The sequence below is a fragment of the Vipera berus genome (assembly GCF_964194415.1).
Source record: "Vipera berus genome assembly, chromosome: Z".
NCBI lineage: Eukaryota > Metazoa > Chordata > Lepidosauria > Squamata > Viperidae > Vipera > Vipera berus.
In genome coordinates this window covers 133260120-133277978 of record NC_138205.1, presented here as the reverse complement: position 1 = coordinate 133277978, position 17859 = coordinate 133260120, and the positions used below count along the sequence as shown (strand labels likewise).

Here is a 17859-nt window from a genome sequence, read left to right as displayed (position 1 = left end):
CTGCTCGTCTGAACCCGAAACATAACAGTAGATACCGGTAGATGGCCTCATGCATAAGTAGACAAGACATTCGGAAACAGAACAATCCTGAGGTAAAACTAAGCAGCAGGCAGAAGACAGAGAAGTAAAAAGGCGGGAAGAGAGGGAGACCCCGCCTTCACACTTTGTGGCAACCAATCACAGAGCAGATCGCCTCCTGCAGGAGCAGACTAGACAGTTGGGAGCACAGGAACATCCTGAGGTAAAATTCCAACAGCAGGCAGAAGACTGAGAAGAAAAAGGCAGGAAGAAATGGAGACGCCCCCTGCCTGAACTCGAAGCCCAAACACTTTCCTGAAATGCAACCTTCCCCCCCACTTCATCCTCAGTCCTTTCTGCAGAACACCCTCCCCAGGTGTTCTGCCAGTTCCCCCCCCTCCTCTCCCCCTGGCTAGGCTTTTCTCAACCTTTGCTTCCCGCATCAGCCTGACCCCCACTTCTGCCCCTCCTGGCCCAAGGAAACACAGGAGCCAAGCCAGGCAGACCGGGCAGCAATTTTTCCGGCGTGGTGGTGGGTGGGAGGCTACTTTGAGGGGGGGGCTCTTTCTTCCATCCCCTGCAATCCTGGGCAGGCAGCCTCTGCTGAGGATGCTAATTGCACCCACGCCCCGCCCCCCACCTACAGTTCCCCACACACCCCCTTCGTGGTGGGGGTGGGGGTGTCAGGATTTCACTTTTGATTGCTTCTCAAACATTAAACCTTGTGATTTCTCTGAGCTGATGGGTGTGTGGGGGGCAGCCGGGGAGGGAGGGGTCCCATGGCCCAGGTCATTGTCCAGTCTTGCCTTGATTTCTCCTAATGTTTGGCCATATTTGCCTTGTGTGACGGTTTCGCGAAAGGTTTGCTGCCTGCTTTATCTATTATTTTCCTCTGCCGTAAACTGCGCTCCAGAGTTCGAGTCCTCTGCCTTTTGTATAAGTGCAAGCTGGTGGGGTGGGTCAGACAAATGGCTGTCCCGTCTCCAGTGACAGAGCCCCCACTACGTCTGGTGGCAGGCCGTTCCACAGATGGCTGACCGAAAGAGTCCCAAGGACCCGTTTCACCCAGGACCCTCGGCAGCTGCCAGGCTACGACCTCCTACACCACGTTCCCTATGAACGGGAGGTCGGAAGCTGGACAAATAAATGGCAGTGTTCCCTGGTGATGCATGGGGGTGGGGGGTGGGGGCAGAACAGGGCTGATAAAGCAGCCCCCACCCCACCAGCCTGCACAAATGGCTAATGAACTCTGGAGCACAGTTTACTGTAAAGGAAACCGACAGATAAAGCAGGTAGCAAAGTTTTTGCAAATCTGTCAGGCGAGGCAAATATGGGCAAAGATTAGGAGAAACCAAGGAAAGGCTGGACCATGACCTGGGCTCTGGGACCCCTCCCTCCCCAGCTGGCCCCCACGCCCATCAGCTCCGGAGAAATCAGGAGGTTTAATGTTTGAGAAGCAACCAAAAATGAAACCGAGGAACAGATAACAGTTGGCGGAAAGACCCGCCTTCTCCCTGCTGCGCCCGGGTGGAACCCAGACAAGGTCCCATTTCATTTCCCTGTTTGTACCTGGGACCGACCCGGCCATTATCCCCAAATCCCCCCTTCAAAACTCATGGCCTCTTCCTTAAGCAAAAAGGAGATTTGATAAGAAGATTTTAATAAGAACAGACAGGACTTCCCTCGTGAGTCCACATTCGCCATTGGACGGCGGTATAGAAGAGTACAGAGACGGCCTTGAAGAAAACATGTGGCAGCTGTTGGGAAAACATGAATTCTCCCCAGGAAAGCAGGAAAGGGTGAGAAAGAACTTCAAGGCTGCCCTGCCTTGATGCGTTTTGGTGCCAGCAGAAGTGAAGGGGAGATGCTTTCCACTAGACCTTTTGAGCACATCAAGACACGGAGGTGGTTAGGCTGAGTGGACCAACCTCAACCGTCTTCCCAACTCCCCACTCCCCCCCAAAAAACACACACACAGCCTCTTTCATAAGCAAAGAGATGTTTTAATAAGATCTTTGCTTGACACAGAAATGCCCTCCCTGCTGACTCCCTGTTGCCCAATGGAAAGAAGGAATATATCAGGCAGCTGTTAGGAAAACATGAATTCTCCCCAGGAAAGCAGGAAAGGGTGAGAATGACCCTCAAGGCTGCCTTGCCTTGATGCGCTTTGGTGCCAGCGGGAGTGAGACACTTTCAAGATTCTCCTGCTGTCATTTATACCAATCAGGTCGGGCTGTAATATTTCTTGTGTTGGTAGATTCCTGGCCTGCTCTACCTCAAAGGACTGAGAGACTGGAAGCCCAAAAGAGAGTGTCCTTCCAAAGGGTCCAGGATGGGAGACTATAAAGCTATGGGGCCAATTGATACTGGGGGGGGCAGGATCCTCCCACTGAAGGAGATCCTCTCATCTGAGGGAAGAAAGCGGATTCTGGGAAGGAATTGGTTCAGGGAGAGTCAGCCACAAATCTCTGACTGGAGTTCTCTGGAGGTCTCCCCGTGAGGGCTGGATTAGAACTCAGAGCAAGAAGGGGGAAACGCAGGGCTGTGGCTTTTGGGAGAGCTGCCCCCATGGAGCAGAGGATCCAGCAGAGAGGCTTTCAGTGTCTGTTACTGAATAGAACACTGGGCTAATTTGCTTTTCTTATAGCGCTCTTCATCTTCATTCATCATGTCTTCTGTGTAACAAGGAGCATGTCTGTTCTTGTACACGAGCTGATCAATCATGGTCATCAATTCGGCCCTCTGTTCCTCCCGTTCTTCTCCTTTGGCCTTGTTGTTGAAGGCCAAGTAGCGGTGTCCACACTGCTCTACCTGTTTCTTAAGGAAGTCATCACACTGGGATAGGAAGTCCTCCAGACTCATTGCTTCCAGGTCATCCTTGCGGGTGAACAAGACGATCATGTAATTCTTGGCGTTCAAGTTGAAGATTTCACTGATCTCCTTTTTCTCCTTGGAGTAAAGGCCAAGACGTATCACCCGCAGAATGACGTGCGGACCTGGCTTGCACATGCTCACACATTTCTTCACCTCAGCAGCAGTTTCCTTCTCTGAAACCTCGGTGTCGTAAAAGCCAGGAGTGTCAACAACCATAATATTCCGGCCATTCCAGTTCTTCTCCATCTTTTGGCAAGTCATCGTCATTGGCTTAGAGGACATGCCGTATGCAAAGTGTTTGCCTCCCAGGATGGTGTTTCCTGTCATGCTCTTCCCACTGTTACTTCTGCCCACCAGGACAATCCTCCGTTCTTGCCCTACAAACCAAAGCGGGGGGGGAGAGACGAAGGGGATTGGTCAGCAGGGTTGGAGGAGATGAGCAGGCTGTGCCCGTGGGAGGGGTCAAAGGCGTCATCAGTCACGAATCCCTGTGTGCCCACATGAGATCTAAATCCAGTCCACCTTGAATGCCTTTCTTATCTCCCGCTCATTTCCCTTGATCCCTTAGTAGGTCAGGTTCTTGTAGCGAACTGAAGCTTGCTATAAATCATGATACTCATTTGAACTGCCTGAATCTTCTGACTTTCCACTCACTCACTCTCTACTTATCTATCTATTTTGTCTGTCTCTAGCTATCATCATCATTATTATCATCATTATCATCTGCCTCTGTGTGTGTCTCTCTCTCATCTCCCATCAGCAGTGTACAGCCATCCTAGCCTGTCCCTTCGCCCAGGGCCCAAGACTTTACCTTGGATGTTTTCCAGACAAGCCGCACAGCGCAAATCTGGATGTTTCTGCGTGAAAAGAGAAACCCAGTCACACCAAAGAAGAAACTTGCCTTGCTCAGAAATTGCCAGGAACTCTCCCCCACCCCAGAAGTCACACACAGGAATTGGAGGGGGTCTTAAAAGAGAGTCATCCCCCTCCTCATTGCCCTTGAGGTAGAGTCAACCTGATTTCTCTCTGCCCCCCACACACACTTTGGGGGCTTGAGGAAACGTAGGCATTGGTCCCCAAACACTGTGCTGTAGAGGCCCTCTTCCCAGGACCCTTCAGCCGTTCCCACTGCAATCAGTCATTGAGAATAGAGGTGGAATGGACCTCATAGGTCATCTATTCCAACCCCCTGCTCAAGCAGGATAGATACCCTTACAGAATGACAGAGCTGGAAGGGACCTCGGAGGTCTTCTAGTCCAACCCCCTGCTCAAGTGGGAAACTATAGCAGAGGTAGGCACCCTTGGCTCTTTGATGACTTCTGGACTTCAATACCCAGAATTCCTGAACCAGCCATGCTGACTCAGGAATTCTGGGAGTTGAAGTCCACAAGTCATCAATGAGCCAAGGTTCCCTACTCCCAATCTATACCATCTCTGCCTCCAAGCACTGCCCAATTGCACCTTCCCCAATGGCCAGCCGTCTCTCCCAGAGGGCACAAGCCCCTCGTCCCTCTCCCACCATGGCCCATCAGCCACTGCCGCATCAGGGCTCTAGGCTGACCCAGCCGGCTCCGCAGCTGGGCTGTTTGGGAACTCTGTGCCCCAACTGTGCCTTAATTCTGGCTGTGCCGTGGAAGAAAGAAGCCGCTGCGGGAACCAAGAAAGTGACGGGGGCGCCCCAGTTTAGAACCTGACGCTCCAGAGCAGCTGAGTCAGAGGCAGAAATAGTAGAGGGTCTCCTGCCTGAGCAGTGGGTTGGACTAGAAGACCTCCGGGGTACCTTCCAGCTCGTGATTCTGTAACGGTCTCCTGCTTGAGCTGGGAGTTGGACTAGATGACCTTGGAGGTCTGTTCCGACTCTTGTCGTTCGATGATTCTGTAACGGTCTCCTGTTAGAGCAGGGGGTTGGACTAGATGACCTCTGATGTCCCTCCCAGCTTGTGATTCTGCAAGGGTCTCCTGCTTGAGCAGGAGGCTGGACTAGGTGACTTCCAAAGTCCCTTCCAACTCTGCGATCCGAAGTCCTAAGCCACGGGGATGGGATAGAGATGGGAAGCAGAGGCACGCCCAGCTGGACACCCACTGCGCGGATGGGCCGCCTACAGGTCGTATTTCTCTGGGTGGGTGGGGCACTCAGGGTGGGCGGAGTCTCCTTGCCCCCTCCCCCCCTTAGTGAGATCCCTCCAGCCCCCTCCCCACCCGGAGTTCCTCTTTGGCCCTGCTGGCTGCTCTTCACCGAGCCTGGGGGGGGGTGTCTCTGAGGGGGTCAGGATTGAATTACCTATCCCGAGGTAATTTCCCCCCCCTGCTGCCCCCCACGGTTATGCTTTCCCCAATCTTTGCTTCCGACAACACCTTGTCACCCCTCCTCTTCTGCCCCAAGGAAAAATGGGGGGGGGACAGGACAGGGAGGGTGGAAGGACTCCTTTGAGGGGGGGGCATCTCTTTCTGGCATCCCCTGAAACCCCGGGTGAGCAGCCTCTACTGAGGATGCTCATCACACCTGCCTCCCCCACCGCCCCCTTCTTCCTTTGAAAAGCTTCCATGTCCTTTCTTGAGTTGGGGGGGACGACGGCAAGGAGGCCAGGCATTTGGGGAAGGTCTCTTTCTCCCTTGCGCTGGCGCTCTCTCTCTCTCTCTCTCTCTCTCTCTCTCTCTCTCTCTCTCTCTCTATATATATATATATATATATATATATATATATATATATATATATGTATCCCCTTCATGGATTACTGCCTTGTCGTGGCGAAGGGGCTTGCGTAATTCAATGAAGCTATGAGCTATGCCGTGCAGGGCCACCCAAGACGGAAAGGTCATAGCAGAGAGTTCTGACAAAACGTGATCCACTGGAGAAGGAAATGGCAAACTGTTGGAATAACCATGATCTCTGTTCCTATACATGAAGCTGGTTAGTACTTTTCTACCATGGAAAGTCTTCAGTGAATCATGTATAAGGAAGTAAACAAAGAAACCTAGGAGAGATGTCATTGGCTACAGCCATATAAGGGCACAGAATCTTTCACACCATTGGCTATTCCATATAAGGCAAATTCTGACGCCTCCTGCAGGTGATTGGTCATTACTGTATTTGAATCTACTATTAACACCAATGTCCTTTCAGGATAGGTTTAGAAGAACACGTGTGTAATCATGATTGGTTCATTTGAACAATAATAAAATATGATTGGTTGCTTTTACTATAAATAAACAAGGCCCACCGCTCCTCGTGGTTCGGTGTTCATCCCAGGAGCAGCGGAGCCCTCACCCCAAGAGATCTCTGTCCTTCTTTCATGGACGCCAACCCTGGGCAGGAGCAGCCTCTGCCCAGCATCACCAGCAGCTAATAATTCTCAACCTGGCTGCTCTCAAGCAGCAGGTTCCCATCAACCTGGCTGTTCTCAAGCAGCAGGTTCCCTTCAACCCGGCTGCACAGCAGCGGGTTCCCGGCAGCAAACCACTCCAGTATCTTTGCCATGAAAACCCTATGGACAGTACCAAAAGGCAAAACGATATGACGCTGGAAGATGAGCCCCTCAGGTCGGAAGGCGTCCAATATGCTACTGGGGAAGAGCAGAGGGCTAGTACTAGTAGCGCCAGAAAGAATGAAGCGACTGGGCCAAAGCCGAAAGGACGCTCAGCTGTGGATGTATCTGGTGGTGAAAGGAAAGTCCGATGCTGTAAAGATTTTTTCTCCATAGGAACCTGGAATGTAAGATCCATGAATCAAGGAAAGCTGGACGTGGTCAAACAAGAGATGACAAGACTGAACATCGACATCTTAGGTATCAGCGAACTAAAATGGACAGGAATGGGTGAATTTAATTCAGATGACCATCAGGTATACTACTGCGGGCAAGAATCCCGCAGAAGAAATGGAGTAGCCTTCATAGTCAATTAAAGAGTAGGAAAAGCAATACTGGGATACAATCCTCAAAATGACAGAATGATCTCAGTTCGAATCCAAGGCAAACCATTCAGTATCACAGTAGTCCAAGTCTATGCCCCAACCACCAGTGCTGAAGAGGATGAAATTGACGTGTTCCATGAAGCCCTACAGCACCTTATAGAACTAACACCAAAAAATGCTGTCCTTATCATCATGGGGGATTGGAATGCTAAAGTAGGAAGCCAAAAGATAACCGGAATAACAGGCAAGTTTGGCCTTGGAGTACAAAATGAAGCAGGGCACAGGCTGATAGAATTTTGTCAAGAGAATACGATGGTCATAGCAAACACTCTTTTCCAACAACCCAAGAGACGGCTTTACACATGGACATCACCAGACGCTCAACACAGAAATCAGATTGACTATATGCTCTGCAGCCAAAGATGGAGAAGCTCTATACAGTCAGTAAAAACAAGACCAGGAGCTGACTGTGGCTCAGACCATGAGCTTCTTGTTGCAAAGTTTAGGCTTAAATTAAAGAAAGTAGGGAAAAGCACTAGGCCAGTCAGGTATGAATTAAATCATATCCCTTGTTCAATATACAGTAGAGGTGACAAATAAATTTAAGGAATTAGATCTGATAGACAGAGTACCTGAAGAACTATGGACAGAGGTTCGCAACATTGTACAACAGGTAGCAACCAAAATCATCCCAAAGAAAAAGAAATGCAAGAAAGCAAAATGGCTGTCTGAGGAAGCTTTGCAAATAGCTGAGGAAAGGAGGGAAGCGAAAGGCAAGGGAGAAAAAGAAAGATATGCCCAATTAAATGCAGAATTCCATAGCTAGAAGAGATACGAATGCCTTCTTAAATGAACAATGCAAAGAAATAGAAGAAAACAATAGAATAGGGAGGACCAGAGATCTTTTCAAGAAAATTGGAGAGATGAAAGGAACGTTTCATGCAAAAATGGGCATGATAAAGGACCAAAATTGGAGGGACCTAACAGAGGCAGAAGAGATTAAGAAGAGGTGGCAAAATTACACAGAAGAACTATACAAGAATGAGCTTAACATCCCTGACAATCACAATGAGGTGGTCACTGACCTCGAGCCAGACATCCTAGAATGTGAAGTGAAGTGGGCCTTAGAAAAGCTGAGCAACAACAAAGCTAGTGGAGGTGACAGTATTCCAGCTGAGCTATTCAAAATCTTAAAAGACAGTGCAGTAAAAGTGCTACACTCAATTTGCCAGCAAATTTGGAAAACTCAACAGTGGCCACAGGATTGGAAAAGATCAGTTTACATTCCAATTCCAAAGAAAGGCAGTGCCAAAGAATGTTCAAACTATCGCACCATTGCACTCATTTCACATGCTAGTAAAGTTATGCTTAAAATCCTACAAGCTAGACTCCAGCAGTATGTGGATCGAGAACTACCAGAAGTACAGGCAGGATTTCGAAGAGGCAGAGGAACTAGAGATCAAATTGCTAACATACGCTGGATCATGGAGAAAGCTAGAGAGTTCCAGAAAAACATCTACTTGTGCTTCATTGACTATGCTAAAGCCTTTGATTGTGTGGATCATAACAAACTGTGGCAAGTCCTTAAAGAGATGGGCATACCAGACCATCTTATTTGTCTCTTGAGAAACCTATATGCAGACCAAGAAGCAACAGTGAGAACTGGACACGGAACCACTGATTGGTTCAAAATTGGGAAAGGAGTCCGGCAAGGCTGTATACTGTCGCCCTGCCTATTTAACTTATATGCAGAGCACATCATGAGAAAGGCAGGGCTAGATGAATCAAAAGTTGGAATTAAGATTGCCGGAAGAAACATCAACAACCTAAGATACGCAGATGATACCACTCTAATGGCAGAAAGTGAAGAGGAACTAAAGAGCCTCTTGTTGCGAGTGAAGAAGGAGAGTGCAAAACTTGGGTTGAAACTAAACATTAAGAAAACCAAGATCATGGCATCTGGCCCTCTCAATTCCTGGCAAATAGATGGGGAAGAAATGGAGGTAGTGACAGATTTTATTTTCCTGGGCTCCAAGATCACTGCAGATGGGGACTGTAGCCAAGAAATTAAAAGACGCTTGCTCCTCGGGAGGGAAGCAATGGCAAATCTAGACAGCACACTAAAAAGCAGAGACATCACCCTGTCAACAAAAGTGCGTATAGTCAAGGCTATGGTCTTCCCAGTTGCAATGTATGGCAGTGAAAGTTGGACCATAAGAAAGGCTGAGCGCCAAAGAATTGAAGCCTTTGAACTATGGTGCTGGAGAAGACTCCTGCGAGTCCCTTGGACTGCAAGGTGATCAAACCGGTCAGTCCTAGAGGAGATCAACCCTGACTGCTCTTTAGAAGGCCAGATCCTGAAGCTAAAACTCAAATACTTTGGCCACCTAATGAGAAGGAAGGACTCACTGGAGAAGAGCCTAATGCTGGGAAAGATCGAGGGCAATAGAAGAAGGGGACGACAGAGAATGAGGTGGCTGGATGGAGTCACTGAAGCAGTAGGCGTGAGCTTAGATGGACTCCAGAAGATGGTAGAGGACAGGAAGGCCTGGAGGAACATTGTCCATAGGGTCGCGATGGGTCGGACACGACTTCGCAGCTAACAACAACAAATGTATATTTATATGTATATGTATATGTATATCTATATCTATATATACATACACATATATAGATATAGATATATGTAGATATAGATATAACTGTAAAAGGGACACGGTGCCTCAGCGGGTTAGGACGCTGAGCTTGTGGATCAGTTTGGTGGGTCAAATCCCGATATCATCTTATCTGTATCTAATCATATCTATCATCTATCTATCTATCTATCTATCTATCTATCTATCTATCTATCTATCTATCTATCTATCTATCTATCTATGAGGGACGCGGTGGCTCAGTGGGTTAGGATGCTGAGCTTGTCGATCAGAAGGTCGGCAGTTTGGCGGGTCAAATCCCGAGTGCCGCATAGCAGAGTGAGCACCTGTTACTTGTCCCAGCTTCGGCCAACCTAGCAGTTTGAAAGCATGTAAAAATGCAAGTAGAAAAATAGGGACCGCTCCGGTGGGAAGGTAACAGTGTCCCGTGCGCCTTTGGCGTCGAGTCATGCCAGCCACATGACCACAGAGACATCCTCGGACAAGCGCTGGCTCTTCGGAGATGAGCACCGGCCCCTAGAGTCGGAAGCTACTAGCACACATGTGCGGGGGAACCTTTACCTTTTTATATATCACTGTATCTATCATCTCTTCTTCTCTTTCTCCCTCCCTTTCTCTCTGTATCTATCTATCTATCTATCTATCTATCTATCTATCTATCTATCTATCTATCTATCTATCTATCTATCTGTCATCTCCTTCTATGTAAATATGTATCTATCTATTTATCATTCCTCTGCCCCTGAACAACTGCAGCGATTCCCTAAATGATTGTGGCAAGAAAAGACATCAAATTGGGCAAAATCCCTTAACCAATTTCTCCCTTAGCAACATAAATTTTGCACTCGCCTATGGTCAGTATACTGAGGACTACGCCTACGTCTTGCCAAGACCACCCTTGTAAGAGTTTGGGGGAAAGGGATTCTTTCAAGGTAATGATGTAACAGCTAACCAGCTTATGTAATGTAAGATGTAAATTGTAATGATGGGAATGAGTCAGCAGGGTCTGTGTCTCTTTAAGAGCCTTTGTATAAAAGGAAGGATCTGCTGATGTGTTCTCTCTCTTCCCTTTCCTGCTGTAACTGCGGTGTGTTGGATCCTGCTCCATTAGCACTTGTATGTAGATTACTCCTGGTGTATGATATGGCTCTTCGGCTTTGAAACGGAGATGAGCACCGGCCCCTAGAGTCGGAAACGACTAGCACGCATGTGCAGGGGAACCTTTACCTTTACCTTTATGATATTGTATGTAGATAGTGTAAGATAAACCACTCTTTGCTCTAGACCATACTTTACTCTGTCTACTCCTGGCTTATCTCGTGCAAATGTATGGGTGGGTGGGGGCTTTTCCTTTAGTATTATAAATACTATCCTTGCTATTCAGGGCTTTTCTATGTGAGTTGCAATGGATGCAGTTCCTCTCTTCACCAGCAGAGGATGAGGCAGGCTTGGGACTCTGTTTCCCCCTAGGGAAAAGGGTGCCTTGATTTTTGGTGTTGGGGACTCTTGTGGGGGTTTGGGGGGGGAGGAATTCAGAGGGCTTATTTGCTTCTGCTGAGAACAAGGCTCCCTGGTGAGGATCTCGATCACATCTCCTAGTAGCCTTTTGGGTTGGATACCCAAAAATGTTTACGCACACGCACAAGCCTGCCCACTTCCTTCTCCACCCCTCCTGGACTGGGCGTTTCAGTGCTGGGGCTTCACCCAAGCACCCCCTCCCACCCCAATCCCTGAAAATCTTTCGGGAAAGGTTCCTCATTGGAAGCCGCAACTGGAGCCTCCATGTAGGAACAGCCCCCTTCTTTCCCCGCCCCCCCCCCGACAAAACAGCCCAACCCCTCCAGGAGGGCCAGAATTGGGAATCTCACTGGAGAGGTTCCTAGGGGAGGGGGGGAGATAGGATTGGGGGTCCTTTGAGTGGTGAGTTAGGAAGAAGGTCTTCCCTCCCTATCCTCGATTCCAGCTCTCCCCTTGCTTGACTGCCTGGACAGAACCAGAGCAGAAATTTCAGAAAAGGGGAAAGCCCCCTCCCCAAATTACCTAGAACACCCCCTCCCAACAACACAAGTGCTTCTGTGTCCCACTTGTAGCTAAGGCCCCTCCCTTGTTCTCCCCCCACTTCTTTGCCTTCCTTTGCTAACAAGGAAGAAGGGATCCTGAGCAATTCAGCCAGCCAGTTCCCAATGAATGGATCTCGGCTACTAACCTCCAGCCATTCACCTCCCCCAGATTGCCTGTCCTGACATGAGGGTCTCAGCAGTCCCACCCACCCATTGGGGTCTCCCAGAGAGGAGGGACCCCTTGCTCTCATGTAAACGGGCAGAAAAAGCACCGCCCTCTCCCAGTTCCACTCTGCCATTTGATTCTACTCTATGACATGCTGATCCTGTACCATGGGCAGCTCGTACAGCCGGTTGACGTAGTGTCTTCCCCCATTCTCGAAAAGGGTCTTCTGCACCATCTCCATCAGCTGCAAGACCTGTGCCTGCCGCTCGGCTCCTGCGGCCTTGTTGTTGAAGCCACAGTAGCAGTTCCTGCACCGCCAGATGAGCTCCCGCAGATTGCGGTTGTCGGAATTATGAACATACTCCTGCAGGGATTCCCTCCTCCCATTGGAGGTAGCAAACTGGTGGGTCATAGTATATTGAAAAATTGCCTATTCTAATTCCTTCTCCTCCTTCTCTCCTCTTCCTCCCCTCCTCCTCCTCTTAACCATCCTTCTCCTCCTCACCTTTTCAGGCCTCCCTGTAGGACAGATGCAAGTGACTGCCTCGCTCCATTGACCGAGCCCTACTTGAGTCACAGCTGCACATCGGAATTGGTACTGCAGATTTAGGTGGACATCTTCCAGGGTGAATTGATCCCGAGGACCTTCTTTATGGAGACTTTTCCAATTTTCCTCTCCTGCAATCTGATATTCCACCTGGTACCTGGAGATGGAAGACTTCCCTACGGAAACTGGATCAATCCTGATCTGGAAACTCTTTGGCTGGACTGGTTCAACCTTAAGAGAGGGAGGTCTTCTAAGAGCAGCTTCCAGCTCCTGACGTTCCTTGAGGACCTCCATGGTCAAGGCTAAACTTTTCCTCTCCAGCATTTCTAACGACTCAAAGAAATTCTTCATGCTCTCGGTGCTCATTTTCCAGAATATTTCAGCAGCAGGATTACGGCTTCCTCCGTTTTCTCGGTGAGCAAAGAGAGCTGAATGGTTGAATCTGAAGTGCAGAGGGGTTCCCGACTCATTCTGAGTACATGGTAAGTCAGTTTCCTTGAGGGCCTCCAGGACAGGTGGTGTCCCCCCATCTGAAAAGGTGATCAGGAGTTGGACGTTATCCTTCACGTCTTTTCCCAACGTGGAGAGCATGGAATCAAAGACACATTTCTGGATGAGAGTTGAATGGGCAAGGAAGGCCTGGGCCACCAAGCAGATGGCATCCACGTGGTCGATGCCCCCTGGGGTGGAGAAAAGCTCTCGGAGATGCTTCTCAATCAGTTTGTCTTGCTCTGCGTCTCTTGTGCCTCCAAATCCCGGAGTGTCGATTATTGTGAGAGAATAGGGGATCCGGAAACCCTTCCGATGATTCACCACGTAGGCTGCGACTTCAGACGTCCTGCTTCCAGCTTCGCTTCTCTGCGTGGTTTCATGAATGAGTTTGAATCGGAAATTATCTCCCCACTGGACACCCAGGATATAATTGATCATCCCATTGATCAGAGTGGTTTTCCCACACCCTGTTGCTCCCATCACCAGAATCACTTTGTTGGGCACTTCCAAGTTCTCCTTTCCAAGCTGGTAGAGGAGAGAGGAGGTGGAGGCATCTGAGGGGACTTTCTCCAGAGGAAGAGCAAACACCAGTGGTTGTCTCTCCTCCACTAGGGAGCTTTCCTGAAGGAACTGGTGGGCTACGTTGTCTGCATCTTCTTCCTCCAGTGATGTGGAGACCTCCACCTCTTCGCTGGGGACACCCAGAGTGCCATTATCACACACGGCAGACACCCGTATTCTATACGCCGTCTGGGGCTTCAGACCTTCGATGGGGTAAAGCTTTGTTTTTCTCCCAGTCCTTTTTTCAGTCCAGTGGTCATTCCCATCTCCAGCCTCCACCATTCTGTACTCCACCTTGTACTCCTTGACCACAACTCCTGAGGAAATGATGACAGGACTCATCCAGGCCACAGAGATGACAGAAGATGCCACGGTGACCGTTCTTAATTTCTCAGGAGGGCTGGTGGGAAGGGTCTTTATGGGTGGGCTCAGGTCACTGGATTTACTAAGGCCTGGCTTACAACAGCAAGCATACTGGAACTGGTACTCTGTGTTTGGAGGCAGATCTTTCAGCAGGAACATCTCCCCGGCGTCCTCTGTCCTCACGGTCTTCCAGTCCTCTTCCCCTGCAATCTTGTACTCTACCAGGTAGCTGGAGATTGTAGCCCTCCCGTATTCAGCCGGCTGAAACTTCAGCTGAATGCTGTTGTGCCTCACTTCACTAATCAGCAAAGGGAGAGGTTTTGAGGGCAACTCAAATTTCTTGCTGACCAGCTCTCCATCTTCATAAAGGTATATTGAGGCTCCTTGTCTGTCCACATCTGGGAGTGAGGCTACAACAAAGCGGACCTTCTCATTCGATTGATTGACACTGAAAAAGTCTTTGATGGCTTTGGCAGTTTGGCGAGCATTTTGGGTCCTTTCCTTGTCCTCAAACCAGGCCATGCCTTTCTTGACCTCTAGAGTGGACCTTGTTGACTTAGCTGATTCTTCTGAGAATTGCTCCTGAAGCCAAACCCGTAAACTCAACAGAAACAGCTCGTCTTCGTGTAAAGAAGTGAATATATAGGAGACCACGTATCCATTCTGAGGGTCGAGAACTATTTCTTCCAACTTGTTCTGAGATGAGATAACTTGTATACTATTTAGAATAGTCAGGTAAGATTTGACAAAGTTAATTTCTCTCTTCTTGGTGTTCAGAAATTCACGGAGTCTTTGGCTGTTGAAGGGCGACTGGTTGACGGATGTCAAGAGGTCCACCAGGGTCGCTTCCTCCTGCCCTCCACCCCGGATGGAAGGCAACATTCTGGCCAGCTGTTTCTGGAAAGTCTGCTTGTGTTCCTTTAATAGATTCTTGAAATGCTGAATCTTCCTCTTGATCTCAGGGAAGGTCTCAGCAATGGGATTCTTGGCTAGATCGTTGCTTTGCATTTCAATTTCATTGAGTTCCTCCATGACTTTCTCAGTAGCAAAGATCAACGCTAGGCTGATCTCACGGACCATCTTAACTGCTCTGGTGTCCAACTTGGTCAGTGGGTAGAGCGAGACCCACAGAGGAACAGCCTTCTCCCCATCTTTCCCTAACATTTTTGGCAGAGTCTCGTAAATTGTCATGGCATCTTGGAAGGTCACTGGATTTTTCTCCAGAGAAAAGTCTCCATGGAACGTGCAACTGAACTCGAAAGCATTCTCTTTCTCCTTCTGGTTTAGCTTCATATCCGCTTGTCCTGTGACGGATATCATCTTCTTGATTGTAACGTGGAGGTCTCCTTCTATATTTTTTACCATTTCTGTTGAAGAATTGTCTCGGTCAAACACAAAGAAAGCCTGGGCTCCGAAGAGGATGGCGGTGACCACGTGGGTGGCCGTGCCATGCTCAAAGACTGCTGGGTAGGAGATATTCTGGATTCCCAGGTGACTCATGGTCAGCTGTTCATACCTGGTGGTGGTTTTGTACAGAACGGTGACTCTGGCTTGTTTCTTGGACTTCTTGGTGTCATGAAGATATTTGGCTGATCCTCTGACATCAATCAGCCCCCCCAGGACACTGGCCTTGAGCGATGCTGAGATGTCCAGGGCAGAGGCCTTGTCATCAATACTGTCAGATGCAATGATTATAGTTGCTGTATTGGGCTGAGGCCTGGTGGTCAGGTCCTTCTGCAGAGAGCTGTAGTCCCAAAGGGTGACCCCTGCATGGAACAGGAGAAGATCGGGAGATAAATCTGATACTGGATAGAGAAACTCCAGAGATCTCGGAGAAGGGGACATCATTTCTCTCAGATGATAACCTTATTTGTTCTGTCCAGCAATCACCAAGGAAATTGTCTGTTTTGCAAAATACTGCAAAACCCCAAAAAGTCTTTCGACTGAGGAGAGAGATTTTGTCATTTCCCAAAGCATTTCAGGGAGTTTGGTATGGAAACCCACCCCATCTTTGGTAGTCATGGCCAGCACTGCTGCATGCTAGGCCAAGGGCTAGATGCACATTCCAGGCAGAAGACCCTACTCAGCTAGCTGGTACTAGCAGGCCCTGTGTTCAGGATGCCAGCTCTTAAGTGTCCTTGGGCTAAGCCTGCGTGCTGATGGCAGTGCCTGTCTTCCTCCCTCCCTCCCAGGTTTCCTACCAGGGATGCCCACCCATCAGCCTCTGCTCTGGCTCCTACCGGGGATGAGGGCATCCTTGCGACAGTCGTACAGCATCCCCAGCTGGAAGGGGCGACCAAGGGCTGAAATCTCGATGGCATCCTCTGCCACGGCCATGCTTGGCACTTGGGTGCTGCTGGTGCTTCTCGTGCCCTGCAAAAGAGAGAGGAACCATCTGGGGGAGGCCGAGACTGACTTATGACTCTGCGAGGGGACGCAGGTGTGGCCTCAAGTCTCCCCCCACCCACTGATGGTAGTCCAGTTTCTGGGATGGCTGAAGAAGGCTCTCTTGCCCCGAGCAAGACGGCAGGAGCTGCAGTCACAATGCCTAGCTGGTGGATGCGCTGAAGCCGTCAAGAAACCAAAACTGGCAATTCCTCCAGCAAAGATGAGACGGGCGTTTTGAGGAGAGGAGCGAGTTTCCCGGGATTAGGGTCACACCCATGGTGTCAACTGAGGACTCTGCCTGGACTTTGCGATTCTATGATTCTGCAAGCGTCTCCTGCTCGAGCAGGGGGTTGGACTAGAAGACCTCCAAGGCCCCGTCCGGCTCTACTCTGATTGATTGATTGACTGATTGAGAAGGAAGTCACACGCAGACATCCCTGCCTTTTTCCTCCTTCCTCCCTCCCTGGTGGAAGGAGCCCTCCAACCTTCGGACTTCAGCCAAGCCACAGCAAGTTTTCAGGGAAGCCAGAAAAAGAACAAAAGTTCTTTGTCGCCAGGCAATAAGCCCCTCCTATCCTCCATTCCCCCCCCCCCCAGCACAAAGAGCAAAGTCTGATTTCTCTGGGAAGATCTTAGAATCTCGCTGGAAAAATTCCTGGGGAGTTGGGGGGGATTGAGATTCCTAATGGTGTGGGGGCTTTGGATGAAGGTGTCCCCTCCCTCCCCCCCTCCCCATTCCAGCTCTCCCCATGTTTGGCTGTCTGGTCAGAATTCAGCAGCCTTCCCGAAAAAGAGCAACCCCTCTCCCCAAATTTCCTGGAATATCTGCCCCCCCACCCAACAACACATGTGCATCTCCGTCACATCCGTTGCTAAATCCTTTGACCTGTGGAAACGGCCTTTGCTAACCTTGAGGCTCTCCTATTCCCCCCTTCGCATTTCCCAGAGGAGGGGCCACTTGCTCTCGTGTAAAAGCAGGGAACAGCCCAGTCCAAGATTGACCCGCTTTCCACCAGATACCCAGGAACAGCCCTGCTCTCGCCGCAGTCCACTCCGCTGTAACCGCAAACGCCAACTCGGAGGTCTCACCGCTTCTGGGGTCCTCACCTGGTTGGAGGAGTCCGGAATCTCTGGCGGCAGGTGGATCTACTGCTCTCCTTTGCTGCTTCTCTGCTAGATCTCTCCGTCCTTTCAACCGCAGGCAGGGTTGATGATGGATTTTATGATGGGAACAGAGTTCAGAGATTGTACGAGATTGGATCTCATAGCAGCCAAGAAAGCTAATAATACAGTACGATTCTTGGTTGTATAAACGGAGGCATAGAATCAGAATCACAGGACGGACTAGTACCGCTTTGTAAAGCCTTAGTAAGGCCACATCTGGAATAGGGCAACTAGTTTTGATCACATTACAAAAAGGAGTTTGAGACTTTGGAAAAAGTGCAGAGAAGAGCAACTAAGTTGATTAAAGGCCTGGAGATCAAAATATGAAGAACGGTTGCAGGATTTGGGTATGGCCAGTCTAGAGAAAAGAAAGGCTGGTGGGGGGGACATGATAGCAGTCTTCCAGTATTTGAGGGGCTGCCACAAAGAAGAGGAGGGGGTCAACTTATTCTCCAAAGCATCTGAAGTCAGGACAAGAAAAAACGGACGGAAACAAATCAAGGAGAGAAACCGCCTGGAATAAAGGAGAAACTTCGTGACAATGAGTGAGGATTAACCAGTGGAACAGCTTGCCATCAGAAGTTACAGGTGCTCCATCACTGGAGGTTTTTAAAAAGAGACTGGACAGCCACTGCTCTGAAATGGTAGGAGGTTGGACTAGA

At 49.4% G+C, this 17859-nt stretch overlaps 1 protein-coding gene and 1 long non-coding RNA gene across 2 annotated transcripts in view; one reads left to right on the top strand and one right to left on the bottom strand.

Moving 5' to 3' along the window:
- LOC308678092 overlaps positions 1-17859 on the top strand; it is a 400336-nt gene that overhangs the window by 84697 nt on the left and 297780 nt on the right. The window lies entirely within an intron of this gene.
- Positions 2626-6370, bottom strand: LOC308677832 (GTPase IMAP family member 4-like; the record flags this gene model as incomplete). Its single annotated transcript, XM_081344529.1, has 3 exons — positions 2626-3269; positions 3704-3749; positions 6251-6370. 3 exons carry the CDS (start codon positions 6368-6370, stop codon positions 2626-2628), a joined length of 810 nt encoding a protein of 269 aa, XP_081200655.1.